This window comes from Balaenoptera musculus, chromosome 20 (assembly GCF_009873245.2).
Source record: "Balaenoptera musculus isolate JJ_BM4_2016_0621 chromosome 20, mBalMus1.pri.v3, whole genome shotgun sequence".
NCBI classification, from domain to species: domain Eukaryota; kingdom Metazoa; phylum Chordata; class Mammalia; order Artiodactyla; family Balaenopteridae; genus Balaenoptera; species Balaenoptera musculus.
In genome coordinates, this window is record NC_045804.1 from 46448355 (window position 1) to 46475550 (window position 27196).

General features: G+C 51.2%; 1 protein-coding gene across 1 annotated transcript in view; it reads right to left on the reverse strand.

Annotated features, from left to right (window-relative positions):
- The window catches only part of SLC43A2 (solute carrier family 43 member 2), a 41025-nt gene extending 15608 nt beyond the window's left edge, over positions 1-25417 (reverse strand). The window contains 6 exon segments of the mRNA XM_036837305.1: positions 720-812; positions 14168-14218; positions 14221-14246; positions 15046-15101; positions 16663-16870; positions 25258-25417. Coding sequence (XP_036693200.1) covers positions 720-812; positions 14168-14218; positions 14221-14246; positions 15046-15101; positions 16663-16870; positions 25258-25417 — 594 coding nt within the window.
- Between the last annotated feature and the right edge of the window lie 1779 nt (positions 25418-27196).

The following is a 27196-nucleotide window of genomic DNA, read 5'->3' on the forward strand; positions in this document are numbered from 1 at the left end:
GCAGGATCTTAGTTCCCCGACCAGGGATCGAACCCGTGCCCCCTGCAGTGGAAGCGTGGAGTCTTCACCACTGGACCCCCAGGGAAGTCCCTGGCCCACGCCTCCTGTTACTCCTCCTCCTCCTGCCCTATGGCCTCTCCCCCTTGGACCTCTCAGGAAAGGGGATTTATTTGGTGCTGGTGCCACAGAAGGGAGAAGCCCCTTCTGAAGCCCTTTCAGGAGCAACAGGATTTGGAGCAGGAACTGGGACTGATGAACAGTGAGGTGTTTGCTCCATCCTGACCCTGTGTGACTTCCACGGGCTCAGAATCCTGCCTGGGAGGGAAACAGCTGAACCAACTTGGCTGAGAGCAGCGCTCTGGCAGTGGGGAGCAATACAGCCCAACAACAACAGACCTGGGGGTGGGGGGGCTAGGGTTAGACTCAAGACTGGGGACAAACACTCAGCCCCTTTCTGTCCCCAGCCCTGAAACGCAAAGGCAGCCTTCAGTCACACCTTGCAGTCATATGTTTGGATTTCCCAACCCCCCACCCCCCCTCCCCCAACCCCGGCCCAGCAGGTTTCTTTTCTTACCCCCATGGTGCCCAGGTGCTTCCTTCCCCCAGGTGGCGCTTGGGGGAAGGGGGGGCCCCAGCGCCCACAATGACTTCCCTCTTCTGGGAGCGCTGAAGGAGTCTTAAAAAGAGGCCTCTGCTCAGACACTAGTACACACCCTCACCTTGACTCCTGGGAAGGTGACTGCCGAGGAGGCATAGGATCCAATCATCAAGGCAATAAACGTGGACCGAAGGTCACCAAACATGTTGGGCAGCTGAAAGATAAGAAGCAAGGGAGACTTCTGCTGAGAGAACAGGCAAGGGACGGATGAAAGAGGAGGGGAAGAAAGAATCACGGCATCCTCAGGCACCATTTCTTATCTGCTCTCCTCCCTGCGTAATTCACGGGGGCATCAGTCCAGGGGTAATCTCGGCTAACTGAAAGTTTTTTCTTCCCAGACTGAGGTTGATAAAGGAAGGGGAGGAGAGTAATACAGAACTCAGACTCTGCACATGAAGACAGAGCTGGTAGACTTCCTGGCTGGCAAGTATCCCTCCTCTCTTCTCCGGCACAAGCCAGGTCCTTCCGCCTTTGCAGGGTTACAAGGAGATGCCAGCAAGCAAGCTGGGAGCCTGAGGCAACCTTCAAAGGGAGCGAGGCTGTTAGAAGTAAGAATCTATGTGAGGATGAGATCATCATTTTATAAATAAAAATATCAGTGTCCCAAAAGGACCAGATGTCAGCAAAGGCTGCTTTTGGTTCTGAGAAGAGTAGGTCTCCGGAAGGTGCCAATCAGAATTCTACAGCCCCCAGCGTGGACGAGGGGGCTGGCCTGGAAGTCCTGCGTCTGAATTTCTAGGTCCAAGGAGGGCTTTTCCCTTTTCCATCTGGAAAGAGCAACGGCAAGAGAGGCTCAGGCTCTCTTCCCTGTGAGGCCACTCTTCCCATCTCACAGCAGCTTGTTCTGGGTCCACTCAACACGACTGCGAAGCTAAAACCCCCAGTGATTCCATACAAATCCAGACATGGTATAATATGGCAACTCGGTCATGGATCCAAACAGACATGGGGCAAAGTGCATCCTCCCCAAACGGCAGTCTTGGCTGCTCTTGCTAACCTGCGGGGAGCTCGTACCACGTGGTGAAGGTTTCCCAGCCACACCCACAAGGTCCCTGGCATTGAGAATCGCTCCCTGGATCTGCCAACCTGTTTCACTGAACTCAGGTGTTTATATGGACCTAATATATGTTCCCCTCCCCCCCTGTCTGGAATCATTTTGGGGTTTTATCAAACATGGACCACGTGATGGCTGCCCGCAAGCTAATCTGCTGTTGCTGAACGGAGGCGGTTTGAATGTGTTTATCTACCTGCCCCTCATCATTTCTGCCTGTTTTGACCACAATTAAAAATGAAGAAGGGGCATCATCAAAATTTAAAATGTGCTTCAAAGACACCATCAAGAAAACGAACAGACGCACAGAAGAGAGAAAATTTGTACAAATCATCTATCTGATAGGGCACCTGTATCTGCAGTATATAAAGAACTCCTACAACTCAGTAAAAAAAAACATATATAACCATTTTTAAAATGGGCAAATAGGGCTTCCCTGGCGGCACAGTGGTTAAGAATCCGCCTGCCAATGCAGGGGACATGGGTTCGAGCCCTGGTCCAGGAAGATCCCACATGGTGCGGAGCAACTAAGCCCGTGCGCCACAACTACTGAGCCTGCGCTCTAGAGCCCACGAGCCACAGCTACTGAAGCCCACACGCCACAACTACTGAAACCTGCATGCTACAGCTACTGAAGCCCGTGCGCCTAGAGCCCGTGCTCCGCAACAAGAGAAGCCACCGCAATGAGAAGCCTGCGCACCATAACGAAGAGTAGCCCCCGCTCGCCACAACTAGAGAAAGCCTGCGCACAGCAAAGACCCAACGCAGCCAAAAAAATAATAATGATAATAATAAAATAAATTTATTTTAAAAAATGGGCAAATAGACATTTCTGAATAGACATTTCTCCAAAGAAGACATACAAATGGCCAATAACCATATGAAAAGATACTCAATACCATTAATCATAGGGAAATGCAAATTAAAACTACAATGAGATACCGCTTCATACCCCCTAGGGTGGTTATAATAATAATAAAAAAAACACACAACACATAATAACAAATGTTGGTGCTGATACAGAGGAATCAGAACCCTCCTACACTACTGGTAGGAATGTAAAATGGTACACAGCCACTTTGGAAAACACTCTGGCAGTTCCTCAGTTAAACAGAGAGCTACCATATGACCCAGAAATTTCACTCCTAGGTATATATATACCCAAGAGGGATGAAAATATATGCCCATGTGTACATGAATGTTTATAGCAGTGTTTTTTGTTTTTTTGGCTGCACCTTGTGGCATGCAGGATCTCAGTTCCCCGACCAGGAATTGAACCCACACCCCCTGCAGTGGAAGCGCAGAATCTTAACCACTGGCCTGCCAGGGAAGTCCCCATTCTTTATAATATACAAAAATTGGAAACAACCTCCATGCCCATCAATGACTGGATAAGCAAAATGTAGTATATTCACACAATGGAATATTATTCAGCCACAAAAACAAATGAAGTACCGATACATACTATCAATACAACATGGATAAACCCTGAAAACATTATACTACGTGAAAGAAACCAGTCATGAAAGAGCACAAAATTGTATGATTCCATTCATATGAAATGTCCAGAATAGGCAAATCCATAGAGACAGAGAATAGATTAGGGGTTGCCTAGGGTTGGGGTAGAAGAAGCTGGGAGGAATCGGAAGAAATGCTGATGGGTACAGAGATGTGATTTGGGGTGATATGATTGATTCTGGTGATGACTGTGTAGCTCTATAAATAAACTAAAAACCATTGAATTGTATACTTTAGGTAAATAGTATGGTATGTGAATTATGTCTCAATATCACTGTTAAGAAAAAAAAAAAACATGAATAAGAAACTTGAGATGTTTTGGGATCCCAGGATTTAAAAGGAACATGAATAAATCTATAGTGTATGGCCAACAAATCCATCCTATGGCATGAAGCCAGGGTGGCTCTCCAGCCTACCCGAAGAATCCCCAGCACACAAAGAGCTCTTCTACCAGCCCCCTGTGTCAACTCAGTCTTCTCAGACAGGGTCAGAGGGAGATAAGGAGCATATGGAAACTCCCCCAGCCAAAGACAGAGGAAATGTGACGTGCTCATGGGTGCCCAGGCACATCCAAGTGAGCACTAAAGGTGCACAATCTTACTCTTTGCACACCTGCCTCCCAGGTATGCTGTGGTTCAGAGGACATGCCTCGGTTTCTGAGCTCACATATTTGGGCTGTGCCACGCTGGCTTCTCCAGCAAGGCAGCCTCAGGCATTTCTGGGGCCACATCTGCCCCAGGGAGAATCCAAAGATTAGTTCTGCTTGTATGGAAAGAGGAAACTGTTCCAGCCTGGGATGCCACTCCAGCCAGGGCATGTGGAGGAAGAAAGGGGTCAAAGAGGGCTTAGTACCCCACCAGAAGAGCAGATGGAGGACAAGAGCCGCTTGGTGCCGTCAAGCCAGGAAACAGTTTTGTTGCAGTAGTCACCTTTGGGCAAAAAGAGTGTCCCCAAATTTTTGACAGGACGAGGGGATACTTCTGAAGAGCAGACTGCTTGCTAGGTAGCCCTTTTCCTTCTACCCTAACCCAAGCTAGAACAGAACAACAGGGGCTTGGGGCTAGTGGGCAACTCTGACCTCATCTTCTGGAGTCTTCTCCCCAGAACTGGATCCAGGACAGGCAAGAACAGGAAGCTGGGAGAGGAGACTGACTTGACATCTGGTCCTGGATGAGACACTTGCCCTCATGCCTGGAAAAGGGCAGTAACCTTCCAGCTGCCCTCCTTGCGTCCCTGCCTCTCCCTGCCTGGAACATTCTTTGCAACACCCTGAAAATTCTCCTCCCTAACATGTTATTTTAGTCAGCAGGGCCATTCCTAGGGTGTACAGAGCCTCAGGGCAAACCACACTATGCAGCCTTCTTACCAACATGTACATCTTGTATTTAAATTACGATTATTTTTCCTGATTAGAAGAGCAATGCGTGTCCGTTGTAAAACATCTGGAACAAAGTACACATAAAGAATGAAATAGGGGGCTTCCCTGGTGGCGCAGTGGTTGAGAGTCTGCCTGCCAATGCAGGGGACACGGGTTTGATCCCTGGTCTGGGAAGATCCCACATGCCGCGGAGCGACTGGGCCCGTGAGCCACAACTACTGAGACTGCGTGCCCTGTGCTCCACAACAGGAGAGGCCGCGATAGTGAGAGGCCCGTGCATCGCGATGAAGAGTGGCCCCCGCTTGCCTCAACTAGAGAAAGCCCTCGCACAGAAACGAAGACCTAACACAGCCAAAAATAAATAAATAAATAAATTTTAAAAAAAGAATGAAATAAAAATTCCCCTGATATAGCCATGTTACCATTTTGATATATTTCCTTTCAATCTTTTTCCCATAAATACCTATAGCTTTGTAACCAAACTGGGATCATATGCTACATATTATTTTATAAACTTTTTCTTTTTTACTTGATATATTACAAATATTTTGTAATTTAGTATTCATCTTCAACATAATTTGTAACAACTATCCGGTATTTCCTTTTCTGGATGGTCTATAATTTATACAACCATTTCTCTGATGTTCTCAGAGCCTTTTTAATTTTTATCATAAATAACATTTTAATGAACATTCTTGAAGATAAACATACATGCATATAGCTATGATTTCCTTAAGGTAAATTCCCCAAGGTAGAATCATTTGGCAAAAGGGAATACACATTTTTAAGTTTTTGTGATACTCTGTGCCAAACTGCCTTTCAGAAAACTTACACCAATTGAAATTGAAAAAACTTACATTTATTGATTGTTAATGACTTTGAACATTTTTTCTACAGTTTTTAAAATCAGTCATTTATATTCCTCATTTATATTCCTATTGTCCTTTCTTCCTATGAGAATGTTAATTTGTTCATATTGATTTGGCATAGGCTCTTTATATATTAAAGACCCTCACAGTTTGTCCATATACTGTAGGTACGTTTTCTTAGTTTGTCCTTTACCTTCTTAGTTTGTGGTGGGTTTTTTTTTTTTTTTTTTAACCAATATAAGTGCTTAAATAGGTAGTCAAAGTCTGTTTCAGCTTTTAGGGACTACCTAACATTTGTGTCAGATGAAATCTCTCTGAAAACAGTATCAAGGATGACCTTGACCAGCGAAACCCAAAGCATAAACATCCTGGCAGTAGTCAATGTGTGGTCACAAAATAGCAAGCACAGGAGATGAGAAGGTTTCCCTGAGGGCATTAATTATTTTTCATATGTTAATACTAATTGTGTTTTATCCTTTAAGCTACTTCCTTCCCTTCCTCCCAAAGCTGTCATGCCTGCCAGAGGAAATTTCCCCCATTTGCTGTGCCCAGGAGTAGCTCGATCAGAGGATTCTTCCTTATTGTTAAGTTATATAATAATGTAACATAGTTATGTTAATATACTAAATCATATAATAGCATTATTATTATAATAGCAACTATTATTATCCTAAAAGCCCTCAAAACCTTACCAGATTTTGGTAAGTGACACCTTACCAGATAGGTGTCACTTTTTAAAAAAAATAAACTTATTTATTTATTTATTTTTGGCTGTGTTGGGTCTTTGTTGCTGCGCGCAGGCTTTCTCTGGTTGCAGCGAGCGGGGGCTACTCTTCATTGCGGTGTGCGGGCTTCTCATTGCGATGGCTTCTCTTGTTGCAGAGCACGGGCTCTAGGTGCACGGGCTTCAGTAGCTGTGGCACGCGGGCTCAGTAGTTGTGGCTCGCGGGCTCTAGAGCGCAGGCTCAGTAGTTGTGGCACGTGGGCTTAGCTGCTCCACAGCATGTGGGATCTTCCCAGACCAGGGCTCGAACCCGTGTCCCCCGCGTTGGCAGGCAGATTCTTAACCACTGCACCACCAGGGAAGCCCCAGGTGTCACTTATTACCCTCACTTAATGGTACAAAACTTTAGGATTAGAAAAGCCAAGGGACTCCCCCAAGCTGGTAAGGGTCAAATTTGGAATTCAAAGCAGGTCAAGCTTATGTTTATAGCCACTGGGTTACTCTGTGTCTTGGAAAACTCACATGGCCCTTGAAGGGTACACACTTGATTTGGGGGACCAAGGCAATTACCCTTATCTCTCACACCTCTCTGCGTCCCTTATTAAGCATTCTGTTTGCTCTCCCCACTAGAGATTTCTTTTATCCTTTCTGATGCTCCTTTTAGACCTACCTGCCTCCTTCTCTCCCCTTGACCTTCCTTGGCCGACCTCCCCACAGTCCAGGGCCACACTGTCAGTTGGACTTGCATTTGGCTGTAGACTCTCTTGTTTCATCTTCTTGTCTGAGTCTCCTCCCCCATTGGTCTCCACATGACCCTCCCTCCCTCCCTCCCTCCCTCCTCTCTCCTTCTGCCTCTGCCTGACCTCAGCTGTACACAATGGCCACTCAGAAGCCCTGGTGATAGAGTGAGTGGTGGCTGAGTACTGAGCAGAGTGCCCTAGTACCGGCTTGAGGGTCGGGCGGAGGGGGAAGAACCATGTCTTCTGCCAAGTAGGAAGCTGTAGCTGAGCTGCAATGACAGATGCGGGGAAAACACTCAGCAGGGGCGGCTTCCTGACCCTGGGCTCACAACTGCACTTGCAGGTGGGGGGGCACAGGCCCCCTCCCGGGCTCTGGGTGCTTCCCACCACCACCCCTGCTGCCTCGGGGAGGACTAGGGCTGGAGGGGTTCAGCCAGGCAGAACCGGCCCTCCGTGCTGGCCCGGCTCACATGCGGAGGCCATCCCTGCGTGAGCCAGTGGTGACTCATTCTCTCAGCCCCTGGGCTGCACTGTAAACAGGCTGTGTGACCTTCCCAGAGGGGAAAACAGCAGCTGCAGATGGCCCCTCCCCTGGAGTGCTGGCCACAGAGCGCTGCTACTGGATGAGAATCACCAGAATCCTAGGCTCCAGCACGGTGAGGGTGGGCTGTCCTCCTTGGAGGACCCTCTTTAAGATGTCTCTCTTCCCAGGGGCCCCCAACTCAGGCCTGGGGCTTGCTGGCAGGCGGGACAGAAGAGCTGCTGTGTAGCCACCTGGCACCGACTTTCCAAATCAGTGATCTCCCCAGCCCACCAGCTGGGGGCTCCCCCTGGTCCTCAGGGAGCAGCCGCATGCCGCCCCGGGTGGGCGAGGGGCTGGCGTTCTGGCCCTCAGGCGCCTTCCAGAGGTGAGCCTTGTCCTCAGGTGGCGGCGGTACACACGCAGAGCTCTGTGCAACCTGAACAGGCCAGGATCCAGGTGCCAGTCGGGACAAGCGGACTCAGCAAAGCCAGGCTCTTTTCTAACCCTTCACAACTAGCAGCTCCAAGCACACACTGCCCGGAGAAGGTCCTTGTGGTCACCTTTCCGCTCCACTGCTGAAGGGGTGGGGAGGAGGGGCTCCACACCCCCAGTCACCTCATCTGCTTTCCCAGCCAGGTCCATCCCCGATGTCCCCACTACACGTTCTGTCCACCCCTGAATGAGTCACGTGCTGGGGCAACTTCGGAATGTGGAGCACTCTGATGGGGGAATTTTTCCCAGGCCAATGGTGATCAGCTGACTGCTCTGGGTTCTCAAGGCTCAGAACAGAAACCCAGAGGCAGAGCTGGCTCTGGGCACTGGGAGAGTCCTGCTCACCTGGCACCTGGGGCACGTAGGATGCCTTGGGGACCCTCTCCTGGCCTGAGCAGGAATGCTAAACTCCTATACACACCCCCAGGGGGCATTTGCTTCACTGCTGTACCCCGAATCCTTTCCCTCTCCTTCTCTCAGGTGTTTGAAGAGGGATATTTATTTCTTTTCAAACCCAGATCCCAACTCCCGTGGGATCACTTCTTCCTCAGGTTCAGAGTAAGACTTCAATGAATCAAATAGGGAAAGCTCACAGAGAAATTTTTCACTAAGGAGCCTGGCAACATTTTGTAATCACTTTTCTGGGAGGGTTTCAGCTCAGAACTCCCCGTCTCACCCACACTGACAGGGGTCAGAGTAATGAAGTGGAAATGACATGTTCACAACATTGGCGGCATCTGTTCCCATCTCTAAGCAACCCCGGCCCCGGATCGTCGGATGGCGGCCCAGAGATGCCGCCTCGGCCACCGGCTGGTGTTTTCCTCAACCCAATGAAGCGAGTTAAAGACTTGTGCAAATGCGAGGCCTTGAGCAAACAGACCAGAGTGTGCTGTCCAGATGTCCGGGGGGAGGCTGAGGTTCGGCACCTCGGGGTGTGCCCTGCACCACCAATGACCCACACCCTCCTCCTCTGAGGGTGTCGCATTGCCCGGGGCCCTCTGCGGCAGGGACCTGGGAAAGCCAGTTCTAGCCATTAAGCAGCCCACCTGGCATGGGATCCAGTCTCTGCTCTAGGGGGCAGGATCACCTATGAGTACACACCTCTCCGGCTCTGTAGGGAGGTCTACAGGCCTGTGGGGAAAAGGCATTCTGCCAACTTGGGGCCCCCTCTCCACCAATGGGGGTAGCAGCTCACTGTCTCTGGTCACCTTTATTTATATCACAGCCCATGCAACACAAAACCCCTTGGGACTCAGAAAGTCCCCCAATTAAGGTTTCCCTGGCAACATTCCCCCCAGATTCCCAGGTCATAACGGAGTGATTACCCATGGCCCCAGAGCTGTTCTAGGAGATTTGATTTAGGAAGCTCCTAAAGGCGACCCTGAAGACTCCTTTGTCCCCACAATTAGAACATGGGTGGGAGACCCAAATAGAAAGTACCGTTGTGCTGCAAGCTCGGCGTCTCCGGGAGCCGATCCTTATAGTTCTCCTTTCTTAAAGGCCTGGGCTGTGTCAGAACAAGATTCAGCTCTGCTCAGCAGAAGCCTCGGCCAGCCCAGGAACATTGCCCAAGAGCTCCAGCCCTGCCCTCACTGACCTGCTTCTCGTTCCCCTTTTGGGGTCTGTTCTGGAGAGGCTCCTTATCTGAGGCCTCACGGGACAGAGGAATGCCCAAGGAGGTCCCTCAGGCCAGGGGCAGCGTGGGGAGGAGGAAACGGATGACATAAAAAGTGCTTAGGGGGCTCCCTGGTGGCGCAGTGGTTAAGAATCTGCCTGCCAATGCAGGGGACACGGGTTCGAGCCCTGGTCCGGGAAGATCCCACATGCCGTGGAGCAACTAAGTCCGTGCGCCACAACTACTGAGCCTGCGCTCCAGAGCCCGCGAGCCACAACTCCTTAAGTCTGGGCGCCTAGAGCCCGTGCTCTGCAACAAGAGAAGCCACCACAATGAGAAGCCCGCGCACCGCAAAGAACAGTAGCTCCCGCTGACCACAATTAGAGAAAGCCCGCGCAGAGCAACATAGACCCAATGCAGCCAAAAACAAATAAATTTAAAAAAAAAAGTGCTTAGGGAGTTGGGCCATGAAACTAGAAGGGGAGTGAGCAGGGGCTGGGGGTGGGTGTCAACCCCTGCTTTCCAACAGGGAGTTGTGATTGAGCAGCTTCTTGGTGCCTCTAGACCAAAGGTTGTTGGACCTTTTCTGTAAAGGGACAGAGAGTAACTATTTTAGCTTTTGCAGGCCATGTGGTCTCTGTACAACGACTTCACTCTGCTGCCACAGCACAAAAGAAACAAGTGGGAGTGGCTCTGTGCCAGTAAAACTTTGTTTGCAGAAACCTGCAGTGGTCTGGACGTGGCCTGGGGGCAGCAGTTTGCTGACCTCTGCTCTAGATCCAAGAATGGGGACCTTAGAGGACAAGCCACCAGCCTCCCTTAAACAGACGCCTGCTAACCAAATGCTTCAGGTGATGATCAGATGGTTTTCTTGCCTGGTCACTATCTGGCCTGTGCAGCCTTTACCTCCCTCTGGGAGAGCCAAGAGCTAACAGGAACACTCCTGCTGCAGTGCGTTTGGCTTCACACAGACCTACTAGAGGCTGATGAAAGCAACAGACCCTCCCCTAGAAAAACGCACCTGCACGGCATGTGTGCGCGCGTGCAGACAGACACACACACACACACACACACACACAATTTGCTTGTTTGCTGAGAATCTCAACGGAGTGCCCAGCCCTCCTGAAGCTTATTCATGGACCACCTAGAAGCCTAAAAAACCTAGGGTAAGACCCCTTGCTCACTCAGAAAGAGAACTAATTTTTTTTGTATGTGAAAGAGTGCTCAAAAACACACACAACAAAAACAAAACAAAACAAAAACAAACAAACAAACAAAAAACACACACAAAAAGAGAGAGAAACAACCCTGTAGAAAAAGACAAATGACACAAAGAAGCAATCACAGAAGAAATACAAATGATCACAAAAAAGAGGTGAAAAGATGCTCCATCTCACTAACAAAGAAAAAAATTTTAAATCCTAGTATATCAGTTTTCACCAGATTAGACTGGCTAATGTTTGCAAGATTAATGACAGGGTATCGGAAGGGGTGTGGAGGAAAACCTCTCAGACATTCTGGAAGGCTAGCATCTGTGTATAACCTTTTGGGAAGACCATTTGACAATCTATATTAAAATTTAAAACATGCTGATCCTGGGGCCCAGCAATCCCACTTCCAGGAATTTAGTTTACAGAAATACACGTACAGGGATGTTCACTTCGGCAGCATCATAAATCAGAAAAATTGGAAACCAACCCAAAAGTCCATTAGCAGGAAGCTGGTTATGTAAATTATGGCACATCTATATTATAGAATAACATGGAACTGTCTAATAATGAGGTCAATCTCCATGGTTTAAAATAATAAGGTAGATTTCTAAGGACTGGCAGGAAAAGACATAAAAGATACATTGTTTAAAGCAGAAACTAACACACCATTGTAAAGCAATTATACTCCAATAAAGATGTTTAAAAAAAGATACATTGTTAAGTGAAAAAGGCAAGTTGTAACAGTATTTCTTTTAAAAAGAGCAACAGTATATCCAGATTTTCTTATTTTTTTCATAATGAAGAGTTACATTCTAAACTGATGAAGTTAGGCTTATAGGATTTTACAGTCCACATTTTATATTTCCAAAATAGTGACTTTTTACTTTTTGTTTTATAATCATAAAAAGAAAAGAAAAGAAAAAGAATCCTTATGAGCCTACTAGCCTCCCCTAAAGGTTTCTTGGACAAGAACTATGAACTCATTCTAAAGACTTCCTTTTTTTTTTTTTAAACATCTTTATTGGAGTATAGTTGCTTTACAATGGTGTGTTAGTTTCTGTTTTATAACAAAGTGAATCAGCTATACATATACATATGTCCCCATATCTCTTCCCTCTTGCATCTCCCTCCCTCCCACCCTCCCTATCCCACCCCTCTAGGTGGTCACAAAGCACCGAGCTGATCTCCCTGTGCTATGCGGCTGCTTCCCACTAGCTATCTATTTTATGTTTGGTAGTGTATATATATCCATGCCACTCTCTCACTTTCACTTTGTCCCAGCTTACCCTTCCCCCTCCTCGTATCCTCAAGTCCATTCTCTAGTAGGTCTGAGTCTTTATTCCCGTTAAAGACTTTCTTAAAGGGGATTCATGGTGTGGTGGTTCTTATCTCTTTGTCTTAGGCTTTATTACAGTAAAGCATCTTTCTGTATTTCAGAGCATAAACTCCTCAAAGACCATCTCTTTCTTTTATCCCGAAATTCAGAACTGCCATCACATAGGCATAGTGTGGCTCAAATAATGGGGGTGATGCCAGATTTTTATTTTTCATTTTGATGAAAGAGGTGGTCGTGTTCACACTGTCAAAAAACAAACAGAACCACGGCTCCTGCTTCACAATTTATACAACTTAGTGGAATCTGTGTACGTTTGACAGTTCTAACATATTTCTTACAGTTTCAACATTTGTTTTCCCCTGGAAATTTGAGAGGGAGGGAGATATATCCATCTTTTATAAACCTACCTGGTTAAAAAAATAAAAATAGGGACTTCCCTGGTGGCGCAGTGGTTAAGAATCCGCCTGCCAACGCAGGGGACACGGGTTTGACCCCTGGTCCAGGAAGATCCCACATGCCGCAGAGCAACTAAGCCCGTGCACCACAACTACTGAGCCCACATGCCGCAACTACTGAAGCCCGTGCGCCTAGAGCCCATGCTCCACAACAAGAGAAGCCACCTCGATGAGAAGCCCGTGCACCACAACGAAGTGTAGCTCCTGCTCACCTCAACTAGAGAAAGCCCGCCCGCAGCAATGAAGACCCAACTCAGCCAATAAATAAATAAATGTTCCTTTAAAAAAAAAAAAAAAAAATAGTAGCTTTAAAAAAAATAAATAAATAAAAATGTACAAAAAAGTACAAAGTCAGTCTCCTTCACACCACCAGGGGCAAGGCAACCAGAGTTCCCAGATACGTGCGTGTCCCCCACTCCCCAAGCACAGCACATATGTGGTCCTGGGCCGAGCCTCTCTCACCTAACACAGACCCCATCGAGTGTTCCACTTCCATGGACCCAGACCCAGGCACTTCATCCTTCCCACCGGGACAAAGTTAACAAAGTGAAACGTAGGAAGGGTGAACAGAAGAGGCACTGGGCCAGGCCTGGCCTCTGGCTCACAGCCTGCAGGGGGTCACAGAGATGTCAGTAGCTCTTCAAGCTCCTTACAAGAAGACCAGCAAGTCCCCAGGGCTCCCTCAAAGCTAAACGAGGGCCCTTCAACAGCATGACTCCTGACTCATTAGTGGAAAGAGAAAGCAGAAGTGAATTCACTGCAAATAAATAGTGATGGGAGGTATTGTTTCATAAATACTTTCTCAAGGGGAAACTGAGACAGTCCAGACCTTCCTGTTGGACAGAGAAATCTCTCTGAAAGCCTAGCATTCTCACTTCTTTCCCAATGGCCAGCTCTGAAAGGCACACCTGCCTGACCAGGTGAGCCTGCAGCCAGCTCCCTTCTTCCTCCTTCTTTGACTTTCTTTTAACCCGGACCTTCCTGCAGCCTCTCCCGTTTCCAAAAGAAGCACATTCTGTGGCGTTCTGGTGCTACCATAGAGGGAGCTCAGCATCCTGAGAAAGGATCTCCCTCCCCAGAAGGGCTCCCTGTGCCCGAGCATTTAGAAAACCCAGCAGAGAGGCAGCCTACGTGTTCCCCAGAGTCTTTCATTCAGTTCTGAACAAAGCAACAGTTAGGGGCAGGGTGATTCCAAGAGAGGTTTGTTTTTAGGTTGCACTGTTAGCAAGAGCTGCCACCGAAAATATGAGAAAAGAAAGCAGGTGGCAGGTTTTTTCTCCCTGGTCCTGCCTTCTCTAGGCACATGGCGAGTGAGTTGGCTCCCTCGGCACCTCAGTCACGGTCAGGAGGCAGGGGACGGGCCACTCTGCGAGTCCCGCTCTGCCGCCTTCCGTTCTGCCTGCAGTACCTCCCCAGCTTGGGAGGCCGAAGCTGGCTTTGCCGCCACAGCTTCACCACCAGCGACCCTCTACTGCTTGGGATACCCAGGCAGATGCAGGCAAATGGAAAGCAAGGAAATCAAAGCCAATAAAAGCTGCCTCAGATTCACAAGAAGATGACTGAACTAGAGGTCTTCCTAAAAAAATTGGGTACTTACTGTTAATGAGGTGAATGTCATGCACATCCCACCAAAGCCATTCAGAGCCAGGAGACGATGAAGATGAGCACAGAGAGGGCTGGAATGAAGCAGAAAGCTCATAAGCGGGGAACCACGGCTGAGCTTCAGGAAGGCCGGGGCTTGACCCAGTGCCGGGTAAGGAGCCGGCTCCGAACAAACGCAGCTGAGTGACTGACAAGCCATCAGGCGTTAGTCCGGACACCTGGGGAGCTGGCCCAGCCTCTGCCTCATCCTCCTCTTGCCTATTTTATGGAGCTTGGGCTCTTGCAAAAGGTGCATCCCCGTCCTCCTTTCTCCACTAACCTTAGCAGCAAGGGAGAGGCCTACAGAAGCTGCTTCACTGAAACCAAAGATACAGGTACCCAAAAATCAGGAGATGAGCCTGGATAAGATTTTGGTGAAACTCAAATCCTATTTTGGTGTTTGTTCTAAAAGTCCCTGCAGCATCAGCTCCACCTGAACGGGGTTAGGGACCAGGCAGCTTCTAAGTCATTTTTAAAGTGCTGGCCTGGGCTGCCCCCAGGGGCTCAGCTCATGACCTCCAGACACACCCCTGCAGCTGGCCTAGTTCTCCAGTTGGCATCAATGAGGCCATCGGGGACTGGCCTGGCTCGGCAATGCGATGGGTGTTTCTTACCCCCTGGGAGCTTCTCTCAGACCTCTGTCTGGGGCCATTATTTGGTTATCCGGCCACCCATCAGAGATAAGTCACTGGGTAAAGGCCTAACAGGTGTCTCTCTAATTTGAGCAGTGAGCACCAGGCCTGGCCCAGCTTTCTAGAGCAGGTGGGCCTACAAGCACCTCTGGGCACTCTCTCCCCAGTCCCTGACAAAAGGGTAGAGGAAAAGCTTACTCACAGTTTGGGTTACTTGCTCCATATGCAATCAGCAAGCAGGAGACAGCAAAGCAGGCACTAAAAAGAAACAGAAATAGTACATTGTTATTACTGGTTTTCTTAATATTGCTTATTTGGAGGTATCTGTTATGTGTCAGATGCTTTCAGAAAATTTACATACATTCTTTCATTTAATTTAACAATTCTACGGAGTATAACTGGCTCCATTTTACTGATGAGAAAAATAAAACTCAAAAAACAAAAACAAAACAACAAGGTCCTAATGTATAGCACAGGGCAACTATGTTCAATATCCTGTGATAAACCATAATGGAAAAGAATATGAAAAAGAATGTATATATATGTGTAACTGAATCAGTTTGCTGTACAGTAGAAATTAGCACAACATTGTAAATGAACTATACTTCAATAAAATAAATTTTTTAAAAAACAGGTATTCAAATACTTAGAAAAAAACAAACACAAAAACTAAATTCTCCAAGGTCTCCTAGCTAGCAGGTGGCTAAGCTGGAATTCAAGCCCCAAAGCCAGATCTGGTAAACACCCCGCTGCACTGCCCCCTCCACACCCCAGACTGGAGCGGGCCAAGGCTGTGAAGCGAGAGAGGACACCATCCATTCCCCAGGCTCCCGTGCCCGCTCAGCAAAAGGGGACGGACGGAACCCCACCGGGCAAGGGGCGATGAATGGCAGCTTCCAAATCCCCTCTGCTTGGCTCTAACCTGGGGACCAAGTCTACTTAAGCTCCAAAGAATGAATGAAACTGGTCCCCCACTCATTCCCTTCAGGGCTACAGGCCTCGCTCACTGCAAACCACTGCCCTGCACGATGCTCATTTCCAATGGGACTGGCTTGGGGAGTACCTTGGCCAGAGAGGGCCAGCTGCTTGGTGGACTGACCCTGAGACTGGCGATCTGGAGCTTTATAGCCCAGGAACACATCCCAGGAGGTACATAAGATGACCCACTAAGGTACCAGAGGCAGGGAAATACTATTTTACAATTTTATAATTTTAGAAATTTTATAATTTTCTATTTTATAATTTTAAATCTCAGCCACTTTAATTTTTATTTTTTGGTATATGTATCATAAGGCACATAAAACACCATATGAGATGATGGATGTTCCCTAAACTTATTGTGGTCATCATTTCATGATGCATGTAAGTCTGATCATTATGCTGTACCTCAGTCTTATACAGGGCTGTACATCAGTTATTACCTCAATAGAATTGGAAGAAAAAAATAAAGCACATAGAACATTAAGAATGATATATGTGTATATTACTGACAACTCCATGTGCTTATATTAGAGGTATGTATTCAAACTCTTTCTTCTCATGGAGGTGTAAGATCAGGAAGACTGGAAACCAGTGTTCTTAATGACAAGCGATTCCAGGCACTCCCAGGCAGGCCTGAGCCCTGTGACTTTTTATGCAGATCGGCACAATGCAAGGATCACAGTAGCTATTGATTTGGTTGCACATGGGGTAGGAAGCCCATCCTGGGCAGGCATTTAGGGAGCTCCACAGTGCACCTGAGAGCAGGTACCAGGATTACCCACAGTGGGGAATCTCAGCCCAGGGGTCCCACCTGCCCACCCCCAACCCTAGAACTGACCTGCCCAGCAGCCTGAGCTTCCTTGGGCCGTACTTGTCCATGACGATGCCCAGAGGCAGGGTGATGGCACTGAGCAGGAAGGAGCCCACGGTGAAGGCCAAGTTTAGCATCTCATCCTGGGCCTTGCAGCTGAGCCAGCCATTCATTTGGCTCACCTCCTCGTGCTCCGGCTCTGTTGTACCCCACACTGTGCCACTGGTGACATTCTCTGTGTGTAGAGGGAGGGAAACCTGACCACAGGGTCGTGGCAGCGATCTCCAAAGATCAGAGGGGCAGGTGCCCACCCAGAGTCAGCCCACTGGGAATGCCAGGGCTGAATCTGGCTACCCCCCCAGCAGGCTGGGATGTCTATCTGGCCCAAGCTCCCTGGAGCGATAATGCAGAGATTCTTAACTTCTGTGTGGGGGGTCACAGATGCTTTCGAGAATCCAATAAAGAAAGCTTCGCTCCTGCTCCTTAGAAAATGCACAAAGTCTTGCCCACAGTTTCAGGGCCTTCAGGCATCCCCTGCAGCACCCACGAGCCCCAGGTTGGGATTCCCATTCTAGAGTAACCGACACCTAGAAGAGTAGGCCTCGGGACCCAGCCTGGGCTGTGAGTGGGACCCCAGGCTGGCTAGAACCTTCTCTGCAGCTCTGTCCATGGAAACAGTCTGCAGCCAGTATACAGGAGGCCGACCCTAGACCACCTGGGAAGGACAAGCTGCTGGTCTCACTGCGCTGCCCTTGGTCAACCGAGGGGAAGGGTGAGTGGGCCTCCTTTACTGCCCAGGACGGCAGATTTCTCAAACACACAGTCCCTGTGCTAAATCCTCCCCGATGTTCTCACAGCACCAACCACACATACACTGTATCATGGAACCCCTTGGAAGGGTTTTTTGTTTTGTTTTGTTAAAAAAAGAGAAGTCCCAAGTAATTTGCTTTCACTTGTTGAAGTGCACCTTTCTTCTTTTTCTCGCTGGGGTCATGATGTCACTGTCCCCTGTGGCCACGCCTGTGCTGTAATCCCAGTCCTTCATGATACCCTCCAAAGTCCACCTGGCACCAAGACAACGAAAAGACGGAGGAAAAAGTGCTGCAGCAGCGGAGGGTGGGAGGGCAGAGGATAGGCCGCCACGCGGCGGAGGAACCCTCTCGTCTCGGGGACTGCTAGTTAAGAGATGCTGACTAATCCTGCAGAGAAAGGAGCAGCCTCTGATTAGAGGTGAGGTCGTGCTGGGAGACTCAAGGAAATACCTCTCTTCAGATAACTGCGTGCCTCCTGAATGCGGCCCTCTGGCGCCAGGGTTATAAATCTGAGGTGTGCAAGGCCTGCCCGGGTCTCTCTCGGGGGTGACCCAAGGTTACGGGAAAAGATGCACCTTGGGTGAATCATGCTATATGCCAGCCTCTGACCAACAGGCCCTGCAGGGGGCACGTTGAGGGTGGCGTGCCTGGACCTGGCCTCTGGGTTCCAATTTTGGTTCCTCCACTTCCTATTTGTATAACCTTGGAGAAGTGATTTCACCTCTACCTCAGTTTCTTTATCTGTAAAATGGGCATAATATAAAAAAATCATCTACCTTTCTAGAGTTTTGAGGAAGATAAAAGAGAAATCCAGATAACATTCTAGAGCTCACATAGGCATAGAAAGTGCTCAATAAACAATAGGTAAAAGTTGTTATTGCTACTATTACTACTCCTCTTGTTGGAGGCTCGGAATGGGGGTAATGGCTGGCAGCAGAGCTGGACACACTAACTGGGAGCAGAGTTCCGCAACTGACCATTCATCCACAGCATGAATTCATGTCTAGTCTCCCACTGGGCTGGGGGCCCTGAAGGACAGGGACTGTGTTCTAGTCACCTGTGTCCCCAGCACCTCCCCTTGGTCCTGGTACACAGCAGTTGTTTACTGAATGAATGAAAACAGTGGCATCAGATCACATTGGCCAAAAGGATCAAGAAAGAAGAAATGAAACAGGACACATGGAACCAACTTGAAGACAGAGGGGATCGAAGGAGATTATAGCCCCAACGTTAACCTCCTGAAGCCAAAGAAACAAAACCTCACAAGCCAGATTCTCGGCGCCCCCACCACCACTTTCTCTCAGCTTTCCAAAAGATGCCCCACCATGCTGGCAGCCAAAACACATGACAAACAGGGTCATCTGAGCCCATTAGGATCCAGCTCAGAACTGTCACACACACTGCCTTAGCCAGCAGGCCTGAGCTGCTTGTCCACAGCGAGGCCGCTTCTGGAAAAGCAGAGCCGCTTCACAGGTTGGCACTGGTTTCGGGTGTCAGCTCTGCCAGCAGCAACAGGAACTGGAATGTAAAGCGGAAGGACAGGGTGTCCGCAAAGCAACGGCCACCTCCAGGTTGGTGTGCAGGTGCAAGCAAACCAACAGAGGTGCGACAGAGTGGATGGGGGTGGAGGGGGCACCCCCAGGTCTGGGATCGCTGGCTTGTGAGAGCGCTAGAGGACACGAAATCACTCCGGGCTGGGAGTGCTGTGGGATCTGCTGCTACAAGCAGGGAGCCATGGTTGGATGGGGAGCAGAGGGAGCGAGGCAGCACGGGCTCTGAGTAAAGGCACAAGGGTGCTCTGCTCCTAGCTTCCCCAGAGAGGAACCACAGCTGGACCTAAATCCATGACTGTACTCCCCGAGAGACAGAGAAGGTGAAATCCCAAGGCAACACACATATGCAAGGCAGACTCCCTGATCTGCTCTAAGTGAAGATGGGGACGAAAACATCTTGAATTGTTTAGAGATCTGGTCACCCTGTAACTAGACAGGGGGGCTCAGGGGGAGAGAAGTCAGAGTGGAGGGAAGGGAATCTGTCCCTCCCATCTTTCATCCTAGAGCTGCTACAACAGTAGCAGGGACCTTACACTTTTGGCCACCAGCCTTCTCTTAAATCCCTGCCAATGGGGCCACCTGGCCCTCTGCCCTCCTAGCTCCAGGCAGTGATGTCCAGCAACAAATGAGCTGGGGGTAAGGGTGCCCAGGTGGCCTCTCATCGGCCCAGGGAGCAGTGCGAGAGTGCCCCTCGCCCCAGAGGGAACTAAACCTTCCGTGAGCCCGAAGCTTTGTTGGCAGTAAACAGCCCACACGAATTATCACAGATCCAGCAGATGCCCAAACACGGTCACACCTAAGCTGCTTCTATCGCTCTGCTACCACCTGGGCCACTGTGGGCCAGAGAGACCCAAACAGATAAGCACCCAGGAAGTGCCAAGCCCTTGGGGTGCCCCTCTGCTCCCAGCCTAGACCTCAGCCCTCACCCCGGTCCAGGCTGCTCTGTGCCTCACCTGCACCGGCTTATTACAGATGTGGCCAGAGTGGCCCGTCCCGGCCCAGCCCAGCCAGGGAAGGTGAACCAAGAAGACAGGCAAGGAACTGGCGTGTCCAGAGTGTGCAGAGAACAGGCGTAAGGCTGCTTAGGAGGAGACCCGGGGCAGGGAAGAGAGAACAATGCCTGCCCTGTTCGGCCCCACTCACCGAACTCACACACGGAACCCTTACAGAGAAAGCAGGGGAGAAAAGAGGGTGCTGTGGTCCCCCTGAGGCTCCCCTAACCTCCCTGGATCAAGGAGGGGGCTCCCCTGACCCCAGGGAAACAAACCAGAACAGCTGACCGTATGATGCTCAAGGGAGTAAGCGGCACCGGGTTGGAGGCCTCTGCAAACCCGAGCTGCGCCCCCAGCCCCCAGAGTGCAGGCCTCTGGACCCCCTGCTATGGTCTCTGCCCCAGGATCTCCTGTCTCTCTCAAATCCTTAGTCTATCCGGCAACAGGAAGCAGCATCTCAGTCTGGCAGGGGGTATGTAGGTGAGAGGTCAGCCTCAGACACAGCAAACCGAGGCAGGACACAGTCAGAGGACCATGCCTGGTAGGCCAGGGCCCAGCCCCCGCGTTGTGATCGCAGAGTGCCGGCGTGCGCTGGCCACTGTGCTCCGTGCCAGTGGTTCCTGTGTCACCGAGCGCCATCCCATATTCCCTCACCCCATATTCCACATCCAGATACCAGCAGTGTCAGAGCAGATAAGTCACTTCCCTGAGGTCTCATAGACAGTATATGGGGAAGTTGGACTTGAATCCAGGTGGTCGGACCGCAAAGCTCCTGCTTTTAACCTTCAGGCTGTGCTGACACTGTACCACCTGGGTTAGAGGCATTTCAGAGAGAAAATGCTGAGAGAATAAAGACACACAAGGCTATTAGTGTCAGGGCAATGCCAGGTGGCCCTTAACGTCACTTAGTGAGAATGGGACTGCCCCCAAGATGCTCCCACAAGGTCCCTGAAAGCCAACCAAGCTGGACAGGACCTTAATGGGACACCAAGAAGCCAGGTAGGGCCAGCAGATGTGGAGGAGGGAAATTAGGTCATGGGAAGGAGGCAGGCAGGGTGGGTGGGGAGGGCCAAGGGCACCAGCTCCTCTGTGACACGTCCCGAGGCTGGAGGCCCCAACCTTGATCCCCAAGTACCGAGTTAAAAAAAAAAAAATCCAAAATAAACTGGGGGGAGAGAGTGAAAACAGTCCTATTCGCAGCAAAAAAGTGAAAGGACTTCCGGGGTGGTCCAGTGGTTAAGACTCCCCGAGCTTCCACTGCAGGGGACATGGGTTCGATCCCCGGTCAGGGAACTAGGATCCCGTATATGCCATGCGGTGTGGCCACACACACACACACAATGTGAAACGATGGGTTTTCAAAAGCTACCACCAGTGGCCTTTGAGGGTGGGAGGAGACCATAAAAAGGGAGGGCCGTCAAGTGGCACGGACCATTTCCTGTCCACATCTGCAGCCTCGGTCCGGCCTGGTGGGGACCAGGCCTGGCCCTGCTCTCTCAGGGTCCCGGGGGCCAGCTTCCTGCTTTGTTTCAGTGAGGGGTGCCACCCCCCGGCCACCACAAGCAGAGTAACTGTGGTGGTCAAGAGCACAGAACTGGGGTCTGCCTTGGGGTCTATGGCTGGGTTGGACCGTGGCTTCCTCGGGCAGAGGCCACGTCTCCCACCTTCAGGACCCCCACCCCACCCAGCACCCGGCGTGTGGCAAGCCCTCAACAATTCATGAGAGGCTAACGGGTGAATCTGACCATCTCTTCTGCCTCAGGAGCTTCTTCCTGCCTTGAGAATAAAATCTAGTCTCTCCAGGGGCCTGCAGGCCCTAGCCCCTTCCCAGATCTCCAGTAATCTCCTGCCTTCTCCTCTCTTTCAACACACAGCTTACCCCGGAGGCTCACTGCCCCCTCCTCTCCTGACTCACCCCTGTGGCCCTCCACGCTTCTGCTTAAATATCACAGAGCCCCCCCACCACCCAAGTTGAACCAGATCCCCGCGGTGGCTCTCACCCCTGGCACCCTGCTCTCCGTTGGGGTCGGACCACCACTTGGAATCATGTAGGCCTATGTGTGATGACTCTTAGATGCTGGCAGACTACAGACTCCCTGAGGGCCCGGGTTGCTCTGCGCACAGCAGAGCCCCTCAGAAAATGTTTACTGAATGTATAGGTCAGATGAAAGAGGAGATTAAACATCCACAGGTAGCACCAGCCCCCTGAGCTGACCCTGTCGAAGTGGGCCACTGGTTGACAGAGGAAATGAAGAAAGAGTTTGGGTGTGGGTGGTGACAGCGGCCATCCGGCGGCCAAAAGGACACAGTTCTGGAAAAGCCGGGGCTGGGAACCCAGTCGGTCTCCTGTCCATTCCAGGGGGCAGTGGGGAGGCAAAGCCAAGTGCCAGCCCCAGGTCCCCAGCCCCTGTCATCCATCCTGACTGTCCGGGAGACAGGGATAAAGAGCTGAGGGGAAGTGGAAAACCCAGCTCTTTCTTTCTTTCTCCCACCTCGACATGCTGGAACCCGACACCGTGTCTGTGGCCGGATTCTGGCTGGAGTCCCGAGAAAGAGTTCTGAGAACCTTTCAACAGGTTCAGGCAAATTTTCTTTCGAGAACAAACCAAAGCATCAGTCCTAAAAGCAACAAAAAGCTGACAAATTTGCATTTCAATCAGCTGTAGACTGGTCAGCTTTTCACAAGCTTAATTCAATAAAGGTAATAAATGGCCTAACTGCTTCTCTGCAATTCAGCTGTCCCCCAAGCATGAAAATATTAGGCCTAAGCAGAAATCTTGATCCTAAATCCTCCGGGCACTCCCAGCCAGGCAAGATACAGGGACTCCTGGCCCCAAAAGGCAACAGGTTACTCAGACTCCAAAGAAACAAGGAGCAAGGAGGCCAGAGAGATAAGCTGTGTGGAATCAGCAGGCCTGCCTGCCACGGATGCTGGGTCAGCGGGTTTGCCAGATAGTCAGAAAAACCAAAATCAGAGGCAGGAACAAAGGCACGGGATAAGAAGTTGATGTTCAACCCACAATCCTGACCCTTCACCTTCACTTTGGTTTACAGGAGGGACCAGGCAAGCCTCGCAAGGGTTTAAACACCAACTCAGCACTGCGTCGGCACAATCTCTGGGACTCCTCCCACTTCAACGAAGGAAGAAGCCAAGGCTGAGGCAGGAATGAAGTGACCAGCCCCAGCGCTGCCAAGACCATAAGATAAATTAAATCAGTGGACAATGTGAGGGAAAAAACCCTAGAATCTGACCTTCTGACACCACAGTAGGTCAAAAAAAAATTGACTACAACAGTCCTCCAGTCTGGATGAGACGCGAAAAGCTTCATCTGGGGATGATGCTTCTTTCTGTTTTTTAACCCCTCTGTGCAGCCTGAAAGAATCCATCAGAGGCAAGCAGGAAGGGTCATGATCTACAAGGAGAGGAGAGAGGGAGGGAGAGGAGGTGCCTAACACTCCAACCTGTTCCCTTCCAGAGTCATTAATCTCCTAACATCTCTCAGGCAAAGCAGAAAGCTTGTTCAAGGAACAAGGTCTGAGTGACTCTCCCATCTCCCAAGATTTCTTGCTGATGTGGGGAAAGGTCTGCCAAGAACCCTAAGGTTATTAGGAAATATTTCTGAGTGGCTAAAGGCTAAAGGTTATATATGATATACTCTCTGCCCTCAGGCAGCCTCAGCATCCCCTCCCTTTCTCCTGTCCTTAACCTCTCCCAGCTGAAGCTTCCCTAGTGACTTGGAATGCTCAGGAATCTTCTAGGAGGATCAGAGTAGGAAACCAGGGAGGGTTCTACACGGGCTGACAGGCAGCATGAGCTGGGCTTTCTCTTCCCTCAAAGTTAGAACTCTAGGGAAAAAAAAAAGGCATGATGGGCTTCCCTGGCAGCGCAGTGGTAAAGAATCCGCCTGCCAATGCAGGGGACACGGGTTCGAGCCCTGGTCCGGGAAGATCCCACATGCCGCAGAGCAACTAAGCCCTTGCGCCGCAACTACTGAGCCTGCGCTCTAGAGCCTGTGAGCCACAACTACTGAGCCCACGTGCCACAACTACTGAAGCCCACGTGCCTAGAGCCCGTGCTCTACAACAAGAGAAGCCACCGCAGTGAGAAGCCCACACTGCAAGGAAGAGTAGCCCCCGCTCGCCACAACTAGAGAAAGCTGCACGCAGCAATGAAGACCCAATGCAGCCAAAAATAAATAATAAATAAATTAAAAAAAAAAAAAAAAGGGCATGCCAGTGGTGTGATTCAGGGAGTCAGACTTGGGCTATCTCCATCCAAAGGAACTTGGGCAGGGGCTGCTGACAAAAGTACTGGGGAGAGACATTACTGAGTTCAACCATTACGTAGTCACTGCTGGGGACAGAGAGCAGAGGAAAACATTTCCTATCAAGGTTGCCTAGAAAGGCAGGTAGCAGGGTAGTGGGTGAGAGGCACTTGGGTCCCACTGATTGGCTGAACCCCACTGACCTTCAGCAATCAGGATCCTTTCACAAGGTCATCGGGTGTGAACATAGGGGTGGGGGTTAGATTTCTTGTAGACAAGCATCCTCGGCCTTCATTCAGCAACACCAATGTGTGGCAAAGGGAGAGGACAGACCTAGTGTCCTTTCCATAAATATCCTCCTTGCCTCTCTCCTCCCCCCGACCCATGGGGGTAGAAGGCCACTGAGATGTTCTCACAGCCTGTGGGAGGAAATGTCCTTTGGAAAATCATAAAGCAGCAAAAATAGACAAGAAATTGTATCCGAAAAGCCCTTTAGAGACTCCATGATGGCCTGACAGAAAAACATCTAGATTCTAGATGAACCTTCCACCGGCTGGAGGCCAAGCCACTTCCTTTCTCTTGCTGTACCCCAGCCACTGAGTCAGGAGTTCCTCTTTCTTACAGTCAGAGAGCAACATGTTTACTGCAAAGCAAGTGATGTGCCAGGCACTGGGAGGAGAGGAGTCCAGTCATGCTCCCAGGTGCTGGAAAGAACACCCTGGACTTAGGGGTTCTGGATCTATTACAGTCTACAGCTGTGCGGCCTCAGACAAGTCAGAAGATCTGAGACTCAGTTTCTTCAGCCACAAAACAGGGACAGTGATGTGTACTCAGCACACACTGTGGGTGTGTGTGAGCTGGGTGAGGATCAAATGGGCCTTTTGCTAACTAGGCGGTGCTGCGCAGTGAGGTGGTCTTGCTGGCTGGGTCTACACCCCCATCCCCCCTCTCCCAAAGCCCCCACTCCAGGAACCACCCCGAGTCCAAACACCCGGCTCACCTGGCTCAGTACACAGGTAGGAGTAAAAACCCTCCGACTTGAGCATGATGAGCAGCGAGCCCCAGCCCAGGAGGACTGCCGAGAAGAGGAGGTTTTCCAACACGGCCGTGCAGGCCATCCACCAGCGGCGCCGATGGGCAGTGGCCAGGGTGGGCGCCATGGCGAGGCGAGGCGCGGCGGCCCGGCTCCGGCTCGGGCTGCGGCTCTGCAGCCACCTGCGCACAGACCTCAGCGTCAGCGCCCGGCACTATGCAGCCGGGTCGGCCAACCCGGGCCGCTGCCGCAGCGCGCGGAGCTTGTCACCCCTCTGCGGCCCGGGAGGCAAGTGCGCGCAGCAAGGAAGCCCCAGCCCTGCCCGTGCCCTGGGCCACCCTCTCCGCCGCTGGCTCGTCCGCCTGCCCGCAGCTCCGGGAGAGCCGCCCCGGCCAGACAGGGAGACTTCTCCCTCGGCTCACTCGGAGGGAAACTGAGGCATGCAAACAAGAAGGGACTAACGCCTGCTCAGGGACGTGGACTTAGTCCTGGCTCCCAGAAGGATTGACACAGCCTGGGGGTTGGCAGGGGAGGCAGCCTGAGGTCCGGATACCTGGGCAGGTGCATACCTGAGGGCTGCCACTCCCTGGGGCCCACACTGGCGCCCGCCCGCCGGCACTGGAGACCCTCTTCCAGACCGGGCTCCCTGAACCACAAGATCAGCGCACGGAGTTCCACAACGGCCCGCCCACGGCCCGCTCATTGGCCTGACGGCACAGGAACTGCCGCGCCATTGGCCGCTGTCTAGGTCGCTAGGCGCTGCGGCCACGCGAGCCCCGCATGGGCGAGGAGAAGCCGGTTCAAACCGGCGGCGCGAGTCTCTCGCACGACCCCCATCCGGGGCCGTTTCCTCGGCAATTAGCTCGTTTCCATGGAAGTGGACCCCCGTCCCTCCATCCCCCAGCTCCCTCCTCGATTCGTCAACTCTTTCCTGGCGGCTCTTCATCCATTCAATCTCTCTCCTTTCCTATGCACACATCTTCAACCTACGCCCTTACTCGTGCGCCTTCTGTCCCCCAGCACCCAAGCCCGGGGCCCAGGTCCCCCGGATCCAGCTCACCCGGTTCTTACTGGTGTGTATCGGGCCCGGCCGGCGCCTTTTCTGCCCCCCTTTTATTCCAGCCCTTTTATTCCGACCCCTAGATGAAAACACTGCCACACGCTGATTGGCTGAGTGGGGGCTGGAAACAGGCTTTATCCAATCAGCAGCCACCCGCCCGCCCCGCGGCGAGCAGAAGCCGGTTCCGGCCGGACTAGGAGACAAACAAGAGAGCTGGGGGGGCGCCGGGGGTGCGTTGGGCGGTGTTTTTGGTCTGGTGCTTTAAACTGGAGTCACAGCCGGGCCGGGAACCCCCAGAGGCATTGCCCCATCGCCTCTTCAGAGCCTCGCCCCGAAGCCCTGTCTCTGGATTGGGTCCCCTGCTCGGCGTTCCGGCTCCCTCGGACTTCCCCCTAGCTGCACGCCGGTCCGCCTCGCGCACCTAGCTTAGCTCCCGCACTCCGCTCTCCTCCGGCCCGCTTCGTCGTCCCCAGCTTCTCCTGTGCCTTGGGCACCATGCCCGATGCTCTGGCGCCGCATGGGTCGTCCCGCTCCCGCCACTTCCATTGCCTCCCCACGCAACGCTGCCATCCTGTCTGTCTTGGGCTTTGTGCCCTGAATCCTCGCTCTCCTGCCCCTAGTAACCCTCATCCAGGCGCTGTCTGCGCATTCTGGATCCCCGGACCTCTCTCTATCCAGGCGTGGTGTGCCTCTTCCCTGCTCTCCTGATTCACCGACCCCATTTCTGGGTGCCATCTGCCCGGTCCCTGGAAGGTGTCCCTCGGGGATCCCCAAGTGGGAGTTTGGGGCTTGTCTGCCTCCTAGAACGTTGTTTCCTCGGGTGCCACATCCAGACTCTGACCCCCC